At 43.7% G+C, this 17,292-nt stretch overlaps 1 protein-coding gene across 4 annotated transcripts in view; it reads left to right on the top strand.

The window, feature by feature from the left end:
- Positions 1-3,134: 3,134 nt before the first annotated feature.
- The window catches only part of LOC123755350 (uncharacterized), a 160,537-nt gene continuing 146,379 nt past the window's right edge, over positions 3,135-17,292 (top strand). For 2 of the 4 annotated variants that reach the window (XR_011229168.1, XM_069327621.1), the window contains exons 1-2: positions 3,145-3,475; positions 12,304-12,455. Coding sequence is in view for 3 of the 4 variants with exons in the window: in XM_069327621.1 (XP_069183722.1) it covers positions 3,437-3,475; positions 12,304-12,455 (191 nt within the window). In the remaining variant the exon portion in view is untranslated. Of the gene's footprint in view, positions 3,476-3,555; positions 3,821-12,303; positions 12,456-17,292 lie in introns of those variants that run through there. The other 2 variants (XM_069327623.1, XM_069327622.1) reach the window with 2 other exon arrangements.

Below are 17,292 nucleotides of genomic sequence, written 5' to 3'. Positions count from 1 at the left end.
ACATATGTCAGTTGCTTAATTTAGAACCTGTACTTGAGGTCGATCTCGAACCCATTGTTGATGTGATGACTTATATTGAATTTTGTAACTAGCTCATCAAGATTGTAACTTGCTTAGCTAAATGAATTGTGGGGTTCAGTCCCTGAGCCCATTATGTGCCTCTGTAACCCTTTCCACTACCGCCCACAGGATGGGTATGGGGTGCATAATAAATGAACTAAACTAACTAACTAACTAACTCGTGGAGGCATTAGAAATATGTGTTAAATAATAAACCCTACACTCTTTGAGTTAGGAAAATACCATTTTTCAAACATTGATACTGTTTTTAAAAGATTTCCCCATTTTGCACTCGTAAGATAACGTAAGATTTGAAGGGTTGACGAATGTTAATCTTCTTCTTTGAGAAACTTTTTTTTAATTAGCAAAATTAGTTATACACAGCAATGTGCTGCTGCCATATTCTATATGAGACATTACACAGTGTAGATCAAGAACTTCCCAACCATGTTAAAGACTGTACCTCTCTCAACCAGTTTAAGTTAAAAGCGAAGCTATACCTAATAAATTCCCTGTAACCTACCTTACCCTTCTATTGTCAACCAATGTCTGTTTTTTTTTCTTTAAAGAGCGCTGTTTGTCGACATAATTGTATTTGTGCTGCTTTTTCATCTATGTTTTCATTTCTTGTTTTCATTCTACTCATTATGCTCAATTAGTATTAAGCTTGTCATTTAAGTTTATCATGCCCGAAACGCTTTGCGTTATCACTCAGGCTATGGTGCCAATGTCAGAATTGTCAAAATGATGTACTTTGCATACATCAGATCTTTAGTAGATTATGCTGCACCTCTGCTTGTTTTGATGCCTGAAAGAAAGCTTGGAGGGCTTGAAAAATTGCAAAACGAAGCCTTGAGGATAATCCTTGGGTGCCCTCGTACCACAAAGATACTTAATATGAGAAAGGAACTTAATATTCTGAGCGTTGTTGATCGTGTTACTGAAATTAACTGTCAAATTGGTATAAAAATGCTTAGGCTAACTCATCCTAATCCTTGCACAGAAGCCCTCCAGAATTTCTTTATTGAAGATCAGCATTGTTCCAAATGGATAACAAAAACTGGAACTCAACTCAGAATGTATCAGGTTCATGATTTGTACCAAGAGAAACAACAGCGGCACTTTCCTGCACCGTGGGAGGTTACACCCTTTCCAGTTTTAATCCCTCCCTTTCCACCCAAGAAGCAAATTAGAGATCAGCCCAAGCTTCGTCTTGAGGCAAAGCTCAACGCCTTAAGCCATATTGATGCTCTGTCCACAGAGCATTCTCTCTCTCAAATTATATACACTGATGGTTCCCTACACCGCACCACGGGTGCAGCTGGAAGTGCAGTTGTCCTGACAATGGGCGATGGCCTATACTTTGAGTGGGGAGTCCGTATAAACAACTGGGCCTCTACCCTTCAGACTGAACTATTTGCCTTGATCCTTGCACTGAAATGTGTACAAGTCTCAAAACTTGATACATTAATTGTAAGTGACTCCTTATCATCCTTAAATGCTCTCAACTCTTTAAGACATAACTGTAACATGCTCGTGTCCGAAGCTAGACACAAATACAACAAAATTATTAAGGATGGTAACAGAGTCCATTTCATGTGGTCTCCATCTCATGTTGGCCTCCGAATGCATGATAGAGCTGATAAGTTAGCCAAAGAGTCTGCCTTTAAAGGAGCCGTTGAGTGTAACCTTGGATTGTCAATGAGCAATCTGAGAGCAGCTGTACACCGAGAACTTCAACAAGATCTTGTAGATCTGAGGCAAAGTGAAATTGACACCAGTAATTCCATCTATCATCATACTATCATGCAAGAGGAGCCACACATCTATTGATCATCCAATAAAATCAGCAGACTTCTAGATGTTACTACTGCTCGGCTTAGACTCGGTTACAAGTATCTCTGGGAATTCTCATTATCTGCTGATGTAGACCTGACCAAATGTAAACTGTGTCAACAAAATTATTCGCACACCCTCCGTCACTATGTGATGGAGTGCGAAAAGATACGTGAATTTAGAGACAATTCTATAACCAATGTTCCAGCGATGTGTCAATATTTCATTCAAAATGATCTGCTACCAGAAATTTTAGCCAAATATCCCCATTTTGCTAACTGTAGGTAGTAACTAAGTGATTGTAACCTATCCACCGCTGCCCACTGGATGGGGGGCGGTGTGCAGGACAAACATATCAATTTTGACACTAGCTCTCCACATATGTCAGTTGCTTAATTTAGAACCTGTACTTGAGGTCGATCTCGAACCCATTGTTGATGTAATGACTTATATTGAATTTTGTAACTAGCTCATCAAGATTGTAACTTGCTTAGCTAAATGAATTGTGGGGTTCAGTCCCTGAGCCCATTATGTGCCTCTGTAACCCTTTCCACTACCGCCCACAAGATGGGTATGGGGTGCATAATAAATGAACTAAACTAAACTAAAAACGTAATAGTGGCTTTAGGCATTGTATGTACTAGCTATACCTATAAGTTAAACAATCCTTGTAAATATTTATTGTATGTATGTACCTTACCTAAATAAAATTGTATTGTATTGTATTGTATTGTATTGTATTGTATAACTAGCTATAGGTTTAACTATTATTCCCATCTCACAGGATGGTTAGTCATACATGCAAATACAAATACAAATTTTTATTCAGGTAAAGTACATACATACAAGGTAAGATACAAAAGTTGATGAATTTATAGATAGAGCTAGTACATACAATGCCTAAAGCCACTATTACGCAAAGCGTTTCGGGCAGTTGGAACATGAAATTAGGGGACATAATACCTGCCTTAATACAAAGCCAAATCAACTATGACTAAAATCATGTGAGAACATCAAATGTATGTTACCCTCTACTAGCAAAATCAGGGTAAGCACAAGAATATCTAACAATATTTGAGAAGCTGTTCACTTGAGACAGTAAGCAAGTCCCAGCTATGTCAGGATACAAGTGACAGGATGAACAACAACCCAGCGGGTTTTCGTCATACTGAGGAGTGCTGTATATGCTGCTATGGCGGTGTGTCCACTCACAGGGTGAGTGGCGCTGCCCAATAACTCGCCCCTCAGGGCAAAATTAAAAAAATTGGAGAGTAGAGAGAGGCGGTCGTCATCCTTCACTGGTGGCAGGACTGGGCGTCCTCAGCATGTCCGGGACGCCGTCAGTACGCTGGAGAACGCTGGAGGTGGTGGACGTGCGCTCTACCTGTCGTCTGGTGGCGTGTATTGGTGCCTTGTTCTCTCCGGTTGTGTTGCCTCAGCGTTACTACAGTGACCTCATCACATTAATTATTGTGTTGCGTAGTTGCCGGTACAGAGCACGGAGCGCTAATATTGCAGCTTAGCGATATATTGTGGGAGTATGGCAAGCAGCGGTGGAGAGAGTTGCCATCAGCGCCAGGTAAGGCTGCTGCTCCACTCATCTCTACACCTTACTTTAATAGGATACTTGCTCTTAGTATATCATGTAGTGGTGGACGCCAGTAGGCCTGTGGTGGTGGCAGAGGCCTAGTGTTGAGGTGCGGGCGTAGGCAGAGGTGGAGGAGAACAGCTGACTGCTCATAACGGGACCCACCACATGTTGAGGTCAGCTGGTCTCGCCCCCGTTATAACGAACTCTCCGTTACCTAGGCCTTTCCTGCCTAGGCCTACTACTGATGACCTTCCTCACCATGCATCCCGAGTTACTGAGTGAACACAAGCATTAGGTCAAGTAAACGTTTCCAAACGTTTCTGCCCCCACCAGGTAATTGAACCCGGTCTCGGGATTGTGAGTCGAGACCGTAGCCTACTGTGCTAGAGGACACTAACGTGTAGCCCACTGTCATGGTCCATTATGTAGCCCACTGTCATGGTCCATTATGTAGTCCACTGTCATGGTCCATTATGTAGCCCACTGTCATGGTCCATTATGTAGTCCACTGTCATGGTCCATTATGTAGCCCACTGTCATGGTCCATTATGTAGTCCACTGTCATGGTCCATTATGTAGCCCACTGTCATGGTCCATTATGTAGCTCACTGTCATGGTCCATTATGTATCCCACTGTCATGGTCCATTATGTAGCCCACTGTCATGGTCCATTATGTAGCCCACTGTCATGGTCCATTATGTAGCCCACTGTCATGGTCCATTATGTAGCCCACTGTCATGGTCCATTATGTAGCCCACTGTCATGGTCCATTATGTAGCCCACTGTCATGGTCCATTATGTAGCCCACTGTCATGGTCCATTATGTAGCCCACTGTCATGGTCCATTATGTAGCCCACTGTCATGGTCCATTATGTAGCCCACTGTCATGGTCCATTATGTAGCCCACTGTCATGGTCCATAATGTAGCCCACTGTCATGGTCCATTATGTAGCCCACTGTCATGGTCCATTATGTAGCCCACTGTCATGGTCCATTATGTAGCCCACTGTCATGGGTTCATTGTCTATCAATCCATTGTATTCAACTATATATTCATCTGTTGATCCATCTATCTATTCATCAACCTATATATCCATGTATATATCCATCTATCTACCCATCCATCTTTCTATCTATCTATCTGTCCATCGAACCGCACCTCTGTCCATCCATGTTCCTGTCCATCTTTCCATCCATATCTCTCCAGCCATTCATATATATATATATATATATATATATATATATATATATATATATATATATATATATATATATATATATATATATATATATATATATATATATATATATATAATATATACAGTATATATATATCCATTCATATACAGTATATATCTATCCATTCATATATATATATCTCCATCCATTCATATATTTCTTTCCATCCATCCATATCTCTCTCTCTCTCTCTCTCTCTCTCTCTCTCTCTCTCTCTCTCTCTCTCTCTCTCTCTCTCTCTCTCTCTCTCTCTCTCTCTCTCTCTCTCTCTCTCTCTCTCTCTCTCTCTCTCTCTCTCTCTCTCTCTCTCTCTCTCTCTCTCTCTCTCTCTCTCTCTCTCTCTCTCTCTCTCTCTCTCTCTCTCTCTCTCTCTCTCTCTCTCTCTCTCTCTCTCTCTCTCTCTCTCTCTCTCTCTCTCTCTCTCTCTCTCTCTCTCTCTCTCTCTCTCTCTCTCTCTCTCTCTCTCTCTCTCTCTCTCTCTCTCTCTCTCTCTCTCTCTCTCTCTCTCTCTCTCTCTCTCTCTCTCTCTCTCTCTCTCTCTCTCTCTCTCTCTCTCTCTCTCTCTCTCTCTCTCTCTCTCTCTCTCTCTCTCTCTCTCTCTCTCTCTCTCTCTCTCTCTCTCTCTCTCTCTCTCTCTCTCTCTCTCTCTCTCTCTCTCTCTCTCTCTCTCTCTCTCTCTCTCTCTCTCTCTCTCTCTCTCTCTCTCTCTCTCTCTCTCTCTCTCTCTCTCTCTCTCTCTCTCTCTCTCTCTCTCTCTCTCTCTCTCTCTCTCTCTCTCTCTCTCTCTCTCTCTCTCTCTCTCTCTCTCTCTCTCTCTCTCTCTCTCTCTCTCTCTCTCTCTCTCTCTCTCTCTCTCTCTCTCTCTCTCTCTCTCTCTCTCTCTCTCTCTCTCTCTCTCTCTCTCTCTCTCTCTCTCTCCTTATCTCTCTCTCTCTCTCTCTCTCTCTCTCTCTCTCTCTCTCTCCTTATCTCTCTCTCTCTCTCTCTCTCTCTCTCTCTCTCTCCTTATCTCTCTCTCTCTCTCTCTCTCTCTCTCTCTCTCCTTATCTCTCTCTCTCTCTCTCTCTCTCTCTCTCTCTCTCTCTCTCCTTATCTCTCTCTCTCTCTCTCTCTCTCTCTCTCTCTCCTTATCTCTCTCTCTCCTTATCTCTCTCTCTCTCTCTCTCTCTCTCTCTCTCTCTCTCTCTCTCTCTCTCTCTCTCTCTCTCTCTCTCTCTCTCTCTCTCTCTCTCTCTCTCTCTCTCCTCTCTCTCTCTCTCTCTCTCTCTCTCTCTCTCTCTCTCTCTCTCTCTCTCTCTCTCTCCTTATCTCTCTCTCTCCTTATCTCTCTCTCTCTCTCCTTATCTCTCTCTCTCTCTCTCCTTATCTCTCTCTCTCTCTCCTTATCTCTCTCTCTCTCTCCTTATCTCTCTCTCTCTCTCTCTCCTTATCTCTCTCTCTCTCTCCTTATCTCTCTCTCTCTCTCCTTATCTCTCTCTCTCTCTCTCTCCTTATCTCTCTCTCTCTCTCTCTCCTTATCTCTCTCTCTCTCTCTCTCTCCTTATCTCTCTCTCTCTCTCTCTCCTTATCTCTCTCTCTCTCTCTCTCTCCTTATCTCTCTCTCTCTCTCTCCTTATCTCTCTCTCTCTCTCTCCTTATCTCTCTCTCTCTCTCTCCTTATCTCTCTCTCTCTCTCTCTCTCTCTCTCTCTCTCTCTCTCTCTCTCCTTATCTCTCTCTCTCTCTCCTTATCTCTGTCTCTCTCCTTATCTCTCTCTCTCTCTCTCCTTATCTCTTTCTCTCTCTCTCCTTATCTCTCTCTCTCTCTCTCCTTATCTCTCTCTCTCTCTCTCCTTATCTCTTTCTCTCTCTCTCCTTATCTCTCTCTCTCCTTATCTCTCTCTCTCTCTCTCTCTCTCTCTCTCTCTCTCTCTCTCTCTCTCTCTCTCTCTCTCTCTCTCTCTCTCTCTCTCTCTCTCTCTCTCTCTCTCTCTCTCTCTCTCTCTCTCCTTATCTCTCTCTCTCTCTCCTTATCTCTCTCTCTCTCCTTATCTCTCTCTCTCTCTCTCTCCTTATCTCTCTCTCTCTCTCTCTCTCTCTCTCTCTCTCTCTCTCTCTCTCTCTCTCTCTCTCTCTCTCTCTCTCTCTCTCTCTCTCTCTCTCTCGCCTTATCTCTCTCTCTCTCTCTCCTTATCTCTCTCTCCTTATCTCTCTCTCTCTCTCTCTCCTTATCTCTCTCTCTCTCTCCTTATCTCTCTCTCTCTCTCTCCTTATCTCTCTCTCTCTCTCTCTCTCTCCTTATCTCTCTCTCTCTCTCTCCTTCTCTCTCTCTCTCTCCTTATCTCTCTCTCTCTCTCTCTCTCCTTATCTCTCTCTCTCTCTCTCCTTATCTCTCTCTCTCTCTCTCTCCTTATCTCTCTCTCTCTCTCTCCTTATCTCTCTCTCTCTCTCTCCTTATCTCTCTCTCTCTCTCTCTCCTTATCTCTCTCTCTCTCTCTCCTTATCTCTCTCTCTCTCTCTCTCTCTCTCTCTCTCTCTCTCTCTCTCTCTCTCTCTCTCTCGCCTTATCTCTCTCTCTCTCTCTCCTTATCTCTCTCTCTCTCTCTCCTTATCTCTCTCTCTCTCTCTCCTTATCTCTCTCTCTCTCTCTCTCCTTATCTCTCTCTCTCTCTCTCTCTCTCTCTCTCTCTCTCTCTCTCTCTCTCTCTCTCTCTCTCCTTATCTCTCTCTCTCTCTCTCTCTCTCTCTCTCTCCTTATCTCTCTCTCTCTCTCTCCTTATCTCTCTCTCTCCTTATCTCTCTCTCTCCTTATCTCTCTCTCTCTCTCTCCTTATCTCTCTCTCTCTCTCTCCTTATCTCTCTCTCTCTCTCTCCTTATCTCTCTCTCTCTCTCTCTCTCTCTCTCTCTCTCTCTCTCTCTCTCTCTCTCTCTCTCTCTCTCTCTCCTTATCTCTCTCTCTCTCTCCTTATCTCTCTCTCTCTCCTTATCTCTCTCTCTCTCTCTCTCCTTATCTCTCTCTCTCTCTCTCTCTCTCTCTCTCTCTCTCTCTCTCTCTCTCTCTCTCTCTCTCTCTCTCTCTCTCTCTCTCTCTCTCTCTCTCGCCTTATCTCTCTCTCTCTCTCTCCTTATCTCTCTCTCCTTATCTCTCTCTCTCTCTCTCTCCTTATCTCTCTCTCTCTCTCTCCTTATCTCTCTCTCTCTCTCTCTCTCTCTCCTTATCTCTCTCTCTCTCTCTCCTTATCTCTCTCTCTCTCCTTATCTCTCTCTCTCTCTCTCTCTCCTTATCTCTCTCTCTCTCCTTATCTCTCTCTCTCTCTCTCCTTATCTCTCTCTCTCTCTCTCCTTATCTCTCTCTCTCTCTCTCTCTCCTTATCTCTCTCTCTCTCTCTCCTTATCTCTCTCTCTCTCTCTCTCTCTCTCTCTCTCTCTCTCTCTCTCTCTCTCTCTCTCTCTCTCTCTCTCGCCTTATCTCTCTCTCTCTCTCTCCTTATCTCTCTCTCTCTCTCTCCTTATCTCTCTCTCTCTCTCTCCTTATCTCTCTCTCTCTCTCTCCTTATCTCTCTCTCTCTCTCTCTCTCTCTCTCTCTCTCTCTCTCTCTCTCTCTCTCTCTCTCTCTCTCTCTCTCTCTCTCCTTATCTCTCTCTCTCTCTCTCTCTCTCCTTATCTCTCTCTCTCTCTCTCCTTATCTCTCTATCTCTCTCTCCTTATCTCTCTCTCTCTCTCTCCTTATCTCTCTCTCTCTCTCTCTCCTTATCTCTCTCTCTCTCGTCTGTGTGTGTGTGTATCCATCCATCCATTCATCTATCAGTATCAATTTATCTATCATCCATCAGTATCCATCCATCAACCATCAGTATCCATGCATCATCTATCAGTATCTATCTATCTATCCATCCATGCATCATCTATCAGTGTCTATCTATCCATCTGTAACATTTTTAACTATTGAAAACCATTGGTATAATTATGTAAAAATGAATTTGCTTCCACTCCTGTCTCGCTGCTCGGTTGGAGCACACCACCGCTGGTGTGTCCTCTCAGCATGTGAATATTTCCACACTACCTCTTCCTATTATAGCCTAGGTATATCATGTACAATATTTTCTGTGTGGGGGAAGGCTGGAGGCTCCTTGAAGCTATCCGAACTGATAGTGCTATATTAGTGTGGGGTCATCAGAGTCTTGTCTACTGGGGACCACGAGCCAGAACCTGTCCCCACTCCAGGTTCAATAGAGGCACAGGGAGCAATGAGCATTTTACATATAAAGTACAGTATGTCATGCTCACCATCGACTGGAAAAGGCACCCAGAAAGATAAGAGAAACAAAGCAGATCATAATCTGGTGAAAATTGTGACATACATCCTGAAAGAACTCCCTAAGACAGACGACAAGCAACACTTCATGCTACTATCCCTCCTGCTTGTTAGCACTACTTACCTCCTCCAAAGGGGAGGGGGTAGCCGGCAGCCTACCACCTCAGTTCTTGAACTGATGTGCTGGCGGTTTGACGTCACCTCTGTCATCAAATTCCTGTTCTGGATTTTAGCTGTATGTGGATGTTCCGGCTGTGTGTGTGTATGTGGGGGGGGGGGGGGGGGGCACGGCGGTCTGGTGTCTTAGTGTAGAGGAGCTACATGTACCTAGGGTTCCCTTCTCTAGGTGCTCCGTAAGTACTACCCATGCATGTCAGGGTTAAATTCCCTGGGGCATTCGGGAATCACCACCCATTGAGGACTTCTTCGCTTGAGGTTGTCTTCACCCCTGGGGTGCGATGGGGGTTTTGGGTTTTTTCCATCTTATCCCGGGTAGGGGAGTGTTTGTGGCTGGTAGGTCTATGCGGCTGGCGCAGCTTGCTTTATTGCAGCGGCCGATGTTTCTCTCCGACTGCTAGTTTGCTAGTTGTCTGTTTTCCGTGGTTTATTTTTCATTTTCTGGCATTTTTGCATGTGTGGACAGAGGTGGTCTGCTTAGCCACTTATTAGGCACACCTAGGTTGTGGTGGTGTTCTCTGTTGCCTCTGAGCTTTCATGTCTGTAGTCGTTTTGCCTGCTATAGACAGGGTTGTACTGGCTTAGCTGACCCCAGTGCCTGGGCTTCCCGAAGGACTTGTATTCCCTTCGGGCCCTAGAAATTCCCTGTGGGCTTAAGTCAACCATGGATACGTCTTCAGAGTCCACTCGCCCCTGGTGGGAAGTTGAAGGTTGTTTGGGAACCCCCCCTGCCTCTGGGTGATGATTATGCATACTGTCTCCGTCATGCTACCTGTTGGATCGCAGACACCAACAATCCGGAGTCCTGCGGGACTTGTTCCCCGCTTGTGCTTCAACTTACTCATCCCTTGTCTGATGATCTCAGAGATCAAGCAGCGGCTCCGTTGCATTATTGATTCTCCTTATTGCAATGGGCCAGGTTGGTTGCCGGGTTGGAGGCCCTGAAGCTGTCCCGCTTGGGTTTTAGGGACTCTGATTTGGTGGCGTCGGTCGCTTCGGCCTTGTTTGTCCTTGCCCCTTCTTCCCAGGTGGGTGTTGTTCACCCTGCTCCTCCTTCCCTCCATGCTTCCATCTCCCTAACGTCTGAGGGTTTCGGAGTCGGGGCGGGGTTTAGCTCAGGATGAGGCTTGGGTGGCTTCGGGGGCTGCCCCTTCTGGTTGAGCCTGATTTTCTCGTTGGGGATTCTGGGTCGTCCCAGTAGACTCTTTTTCTTGGAAGCCTTTCTCCCTTGACTCCGCCTTTTCTTCAAGGTTGGTGGGCATGGATGAGGGCTCTTTCCCAGGGCCTATATCGGGGGTTCCCGGGGCTTGAGGGGGAATCCGTGTGGAGCTATTGGGCTCCTTTTGATTCTGCTTGAGCCCTTGTGCCCTCTGGACAGAGGTTGTTGCTACTGGGGAGGGAGTTTTCGTGCCTGCCTTCCCTTTATGAATTTGAGTTGGGTGCAACTCCCACCCGGGTTCGTTTCTGGGTATCCTTGGGTTTCTCGGATTCGTCATTCTGGAGGTTTCCTTCCTCTCGGATTTTCCTTTGGGAGGTTCGGGAGGCCTTTGGTGCATACCTCCTGTGAAACCTGGTGTACACCTCTGTGATGGATCTGGCTTTGTGTTCAGTTCTTCTTCTCCGTATTGGGTGCGTTATGAGGTTGCACAGTCTTCCTGGCTGGCAGACTGCTTATCTTCTTCCTTGGGGGTTGGTGTGACTTTTGTCGTACCAGCACGCTTGAGTGGCATGAGGTTTCTTCGGTGTTCTTGGGGAGGCTTGCTCGAGTTCCTCAATGAGTGCCTCTTCACCCCTGCGCTTCCTTATGATGTGGATGTGGTACAGTTGCATGCTCAGGTTCCCACTCTTTCGGCTGTCTTGGCAGCTGATGGCCACCTTCGGCTTCATAGGGGGAATAGCGCTAATGAGCGGGAGGGCTAGTTGCATGAAGTGTTACTCGTCTTCTTTATGGGGAAGTTCCTTTGCTCTTTCAGGACGTAGGTCGCAATTTTCACCAAACTGTGATCTGTTTTGTTTCGCCTATCGTTCTGGGAGCCTTCCCTGTGTGATGGCAATTATGACATACTTTAAATGTAAAGTGCTCATAAGCCATTGCTCTCAGCGGCAATATGAAGTTCCTTGGCGGTCTTTCCGCCATTTCCTTTCCCTTCGTAGGGTTTCGTCTGTGGAGGTTACAGTTGTCTTGTCCTTTCTCCCTTGGCTTATGGAAGAAAGAAGGAAGAAAAGATATGGCAGAAAATGCAGAATAGAACCAGTGAAGAGCTGGGGTGCCATAGGCTCAATCAGAGAACACTGTATAAACATCAGAGGTCCATGGTTGTTCAACATCCTCCCAGCGAGTATAAGAAATATTGCCGGAACAACTGTGGACATCTTCAAGAGAGAACTAGATCATTTTCTCATAGGAGTGCTGGACCAACTGGGATGTGTTGGATATGTGGGCCTGCGGGCCGCTCCAAGCAATAGCCTAGTGGACCAAACTCACAAATCAAGCCTGGCCTTTGGTCGGACTTGGGGAGTCCACAGTTGTTCAACGTCCTCCCAGCGACTATAAGAAATATTGCCGGAACAACCGTGGACATCTTCAAGAGAAAACTGGACTGTTTTCTAAGAGATGTTCTGGATCAGCCGGGCTGTGGTGGGTATGTGGGCTTGCGGGCCACTCCAAGCAACAGCCTGGTGGACCAAACTCTAACAAGTCGAGCCTGTCCTCGGGCCGGACTTGGCGAGTAGAAGAACTCCCAGAACCCCATCAAGCAGTAGAAGAACTCCTAGAACCCTATGAAGCAGGTACCTCTAAGGAAGCCAGGTGTTCTGGCTTGTGGTCCCCGGTAGGCATAAGGACTCCTGTGACTGGTGATCCCAAACTAATATAGCACATACCAATTCGGATCACTTCAGGGAGCCTCTGGGGCTTGCCCAGAAAATGGCGTTTCATTACATTCAAAGCTGTTTTTTTTCCCTCGTGATCAGAGAACTTATTTGAAACAATTCAGTATAAGAAGAAAAACTATTTGGGGGAATAATTTGTTTTCTATGCACCTAGGGCTTATCATACTTTATACCTACTCAATGCAGTGGTTAAACAGAATGTATTTTTCAGAAATATGGTGTTCCTACCCAGGAGGGTGAAGGCATGTGCAAAGATCAAGAATTATTCTTGGAGCAGTTGTTTGGGCCAGCCTCGACTCGTCCAGCTGACTGTGGGAATCCCATCACACCCCCGCCATGGCATGACAAAGCCAAAATCAGAAGGTTGGTGTAACTTTATTAATCTCTGCAGTGTGCATAGTGCTTTAAGGCAATGTAAGGAATCTGATGATAATTGCTGTGTTCAAAGTAATAATAGCAACATACGTAGTATATTGTTGGGTATTTTGCTGCATCGGGTGACATAAGCTGCTATAAGCTGGTTGTAATGTGCATCTTTATACTGTGTTAACACTATGTGCTAGTAACGACGCAGTATTGTGTGTTAAATTTAGTAGCCAAAATTCCAGTATCGACTCAGTATTGTGTCGTTGGCGGCGGCTTCGGTTGGGGGCGCGCCGCGGTTTTGGACATTATATGCATATACTCCTGTTGGGAATTTCATTACAAATACATTGATACCAAAATGAAATATCTAGGACCAGAATTAAGGTAACAAAAGTTGAAAAGAGTATACCCATTTTATTGCTCCTGATGAGCGCTCACTGGGGTAACGCTCCGTCACTTTCTCTGTTTGCTGTGGGTGGTACGTCGGGCTTTTGGACTTTATATTTGCACATACTCCTGTAGGGAATTCTATTGCGAACACAATACCAAAATGAAAGACGTAGGATGAGAATTGAAATGTCCAAAGTGAAGAGAGTGTACACATTTTATTGCTCTTGTGTGCTCCCGGGTAATGCGCGCTCACTTTTTCGCCTGACTTTTGGGCTTGATATGCATTTAGTCCTGTACAGAATTTAATTGCGAACACATTGATACCAAATTGAAAAACCTAGGACGAGAATTGAGGTGACAAATTTGAAGAGTACAGTACAACCTCGATTCAACGTACTATATGGGACCAACCCCAGTTTGTTGGAGCGTTGGATTCATTGCAAGAGGTGACCTTCAGGAGGTGTTTGTGTCAGTGTCTTTTTTTTTTTCTTGTACACAATAAAAATGCATTATCATATTACATACTGTACCTATATATTACTTCTCTACTAAAAAATACTGTAATTCATAAATTTACCTTATTGTTGGAGTTATGTCCATCTTGAAGTTTTGTGAAGTTGTGAATGCTCTACAGTAAATACGTACTGCAGTGCATTATGCTGTTAGCACTGTGTTGATTAAAAGTAGTTCTGCTGTATGTTGAGTACTACAATACAGTTTATGAAAACTATTGTACACTAAAATTACTGCAACTTTAATTTTAACACTGTGTACACACTTAAATTTAACACTTGTTCTAACTGTTCACGCCACACATGATGTTTTTAGATGTTTGCATCAGCTTTGCTGGTGCTCGCTGCTGCTGTGGGTTCAGCTGCTTCTGAGCTGGTGCTGGCTGCTGTTGTACCAGTGCTGGGTGCAACTGTGCTCGTGCTGGGTACAGCTGTTGTACCAGTGCTGGGTACAACTATGCTCGTGCTGGGTACGGCTGTTGTACCAGTGCTGGGTTCGGCTGTTCTCGTGCTTGGTATGGCTGTTCTCGTGCTGGGTACGGTTGTTCTCGTGCTGGGTACGGTTGTTCTCGTGCTGGGTACGGTTGTTCTCGTGCTGGGTACGGTTGTTCTCGTGCTGGGTACGGCTGTTCTCGTGCTTGGTACGGCTGTTCTCGTGCTGGGTACGGCTGTGCTTGTGCGGGTTGATTTTCTGCTACTAGTTCTTGCAAAATATTGCTTCATTTTTGGCATTAATAAGGCACTATTAGTAAGCCCCTGAGACATTTTGTTTTATAACCAAAGAGCTGTAGTAAAAAAATGGTCGATTCCACAATTATTCTTCCACCGGCGGATAAATACTGTACGTTAATCGCAGACAAAGCTAAAGGCACTGGGTGTATACGAACGCAGACTAAGTCTATACGTACACCCTTCAGTAGGCTGGTGTTTATGCCAGATCCAGTAACATAAATTTCTCTTAAATATTCGATTTACATCAAATTATATATTTGTGGGTTATACAGTATATTTAGTTTAGCAAAAACTATTACGGTAATAAGAGCTATAAAAAATACTTACTTTGGAACTGATTTATTAATTTTATTTCGAAGTCGTAGATCACTGAACTGTGGTGACGAAATCAAACAAAACAAGCATGGTGTTGTGTGGACAGGGATTAGACCACTCCACTCGTGCTAGAGTTGTGCCACCAATGACGTGAATAATTTCTCAAATAGCAGATATCTATCATATTACAGTATATTTTTGGTTTTATTTAGTTTACTTTAATTAGGATAATAGAGAGTTATTAAAACACCAGTTTTAGAAATGATTTATTAATGTGAAACGTTCAAAGTCATGGGTCACTGAACTATGACAACACAGACGAAAGTGAGTGAAACCTCACTGTAAAGTGAGGTTTACTGTACAGTATTCCCTTATCTGTCCACCCTCACTCATCTTGTTTCATCACAGAAAATGTATATAAGGAGGTGTGCCACAAATCGGTGAACGAAAATCATTGAAACTCAGTCATTCACTTGTGTGGACCATTCTGGCTGGTGTTTGGTTCATATGATTCACTTGTTGCATGGTCCACTTGTGTGGTCCAACTTGTCATATGAAGGAATTATTAATTGTAATCTGTGATAGTATGGGAAAGTATTCCACCACTCTGTGAACTCTGTCCCAACATCGTAAGCTTGTGGACCACTTGTGTGGTCCACTTGTGTGGTCCACTTGTGTGGTCCAACTTGTCTTATGAAGGAATTATTAATTGTAATCTGTGATAGTATGGGAAAGTATTCCACCACTCTGTGAACTCTGTCCCAACATCGTAAGCTTGTGGACCACTTGTGCGGTCCACTTGTGTGGTCCGCTTGTGTGATCGAACTTGTCATATGAAGGAATTAATAATTGTAATCTGTGATAGAATGAGAAAGTTTTCCACCAGTCTGTGAACTCTGTCTCGACATCGTAAGCAAATCCGAACATCCCCCACTTCGGCGAACCATTGTTCGTTGAACTGGGTGAGTAAATCCGGCCTGAAAAGTGTGCGAACTAGCCGGAGATTCGCTGAATCGGGGTACATTGAATCGAGGTTGTACTGTATACACTTTTCAGAATTACTGCGCACTCCCGAGGAACACCCGGACACACCTTGGATAGTGTGGGGTTAGCTCACGCAGAGCACGAAAGTGTTAAGATTTCATTATCCCACACACACTTGAATTGCTTAGTGGAATGTAACGGTTTTAAAAATATAGATTGATGTATGTAAGGTGTGTATATGCAGTAGTGTATTAACAGCAAAATCACTTTCATTGATCTAAGAATGTAATCTACAAAGATTTTTTCAATATGGCCATTGAAATATGTGCAAAATTTAGATCCAAAAATTAACTCCAAAAGTAAAAATGGGTTTATGACTAAAGGAAAGCAAGGAAACCTTATAACTAAGCACTTTGTACATAGGTAAAAATGGTGAGAATTTGGCAAAAACTTTATTTTTGTATCTGTTTCAAAGTTTATTTTTTTTATAAGAGATATTTGAAGTTTTAAGTTATTGACAATAAATATGGTAGTTCTAATAAATGAATTTTCTTGTATGTTTTAATTAACATTGCTTGGCATACGTACCCGAATATGTGAAAGTTGTAGGTCAGTATGTGTTGAAATGAAGTCAAGAAAAAATAACCCCCCAAAAAAACAAAAAATTTAAGGATAGGTTACTGATAAACATGTATATATTGCAGTAACTTTATTGACCATATATTAGTGATAAGCCTCTCATCTGGTCCTCATTCATCAGTACAACTTAAAGAGACAAAGAAAATACAGTAGTTTGAAATCTGAAAATAAATCAGCCCCCCAAAAATAAGTCACAATTTCTGCCACCTTTGGCTGAATAAAATGTTGACAAATTTCGTTCCAACCTCACAGTGCTGGATATGCATTCTCCAGGATGTAGAAGTTACGTGAAAATCCAATTAAACACAAAAGGAAGAAGGGGGAAAAAATATAGAATTGGTTGTCAGCTTTTTGTACAACGGGACATAAGAAATACTGCCATTGGGGCAATGTATTTATGATATATAATAGAATACAGCATAATAATATATTAACTCATTATCATGTGTGAAATCTGGCCCTCCAGGTGGCACCAGCTGCATATCAACTATGTAGACTTTCCTTATTACTAATGTACTTGTTTTGTTTGTGCGTCGGACAGGTGGTTGCATCTCTTTATCCCTGATTGCCAGTAAATAGGTTGTGTTATGGTTATTATCAGTACCAGTTGCCCCTCCAGTCTTCCATGCATTTACAGTATTTAAAAAAATCGTAACAAAATAATTCCTTAACATACTGGGATGAAAATTTCACAATGCTGATGGCAAATAACTGGAGATTTGTTAAAAATTTTTCACTATTTTTCATATTTTGAAAAATACTCTACGTCACTGGGCCCCTTAACTGCGCGGCCTCAAAATATGACACCCCCCAGTGCGCAGGAAATAAAATCTCTGGAATTTTTTTTTTCTGTTTTTAAAGTGTCAAAAACCCTTACCTGAGTATGGGTATAGTAACAGAAGGTCGAAATTGTATGTACTTTGGCTGCTATGGGGTCCGTAAGATCGTGAGTGACATAATTCCCTGGTCGCCCGTGGCGTACGTCCCAGGGGTCGGTAGGGTGCTCGGGGCAGGATACGCAAGATGCTGCAAATATATTTTTGTTCATTTTCTGTGCACAGTTCCAAATACATTTTACATGAACAAATCAACAAGGGCCGTGATGAGGATTCGAACCTGCGTCCAGGAGCATCGCAGACAATGCCTTAATCGACTGAGCTACAACAGGGTAAAAGAGTTGAAACCGAAGTTCTACTGAACTTACTGGATCCCGTAGCCTCTCCAAGGCACAAACTAGGGTTTTATACAACTCCCCCCTGCAT

This window comes from Procambarus clarkii, chromosome 20 (assembly GCF_040958095.1).
Source record: "Procambarus clarkii isolate CNS0578487 chromosome 20, FALCON_Pclarkii_2.0, whole genome shotgun sequence".
NCBI classification, from domain to species: domain Eukaryota; kingdom Metazoa; phylum Arthropoda; class Malacostraca; order Decapoda; family Cambaridae; genus Procambarus; species Procambarus clarkii.
This window is presented reverse-complemented; position numbering and strand designations above follow the sequence as displayed.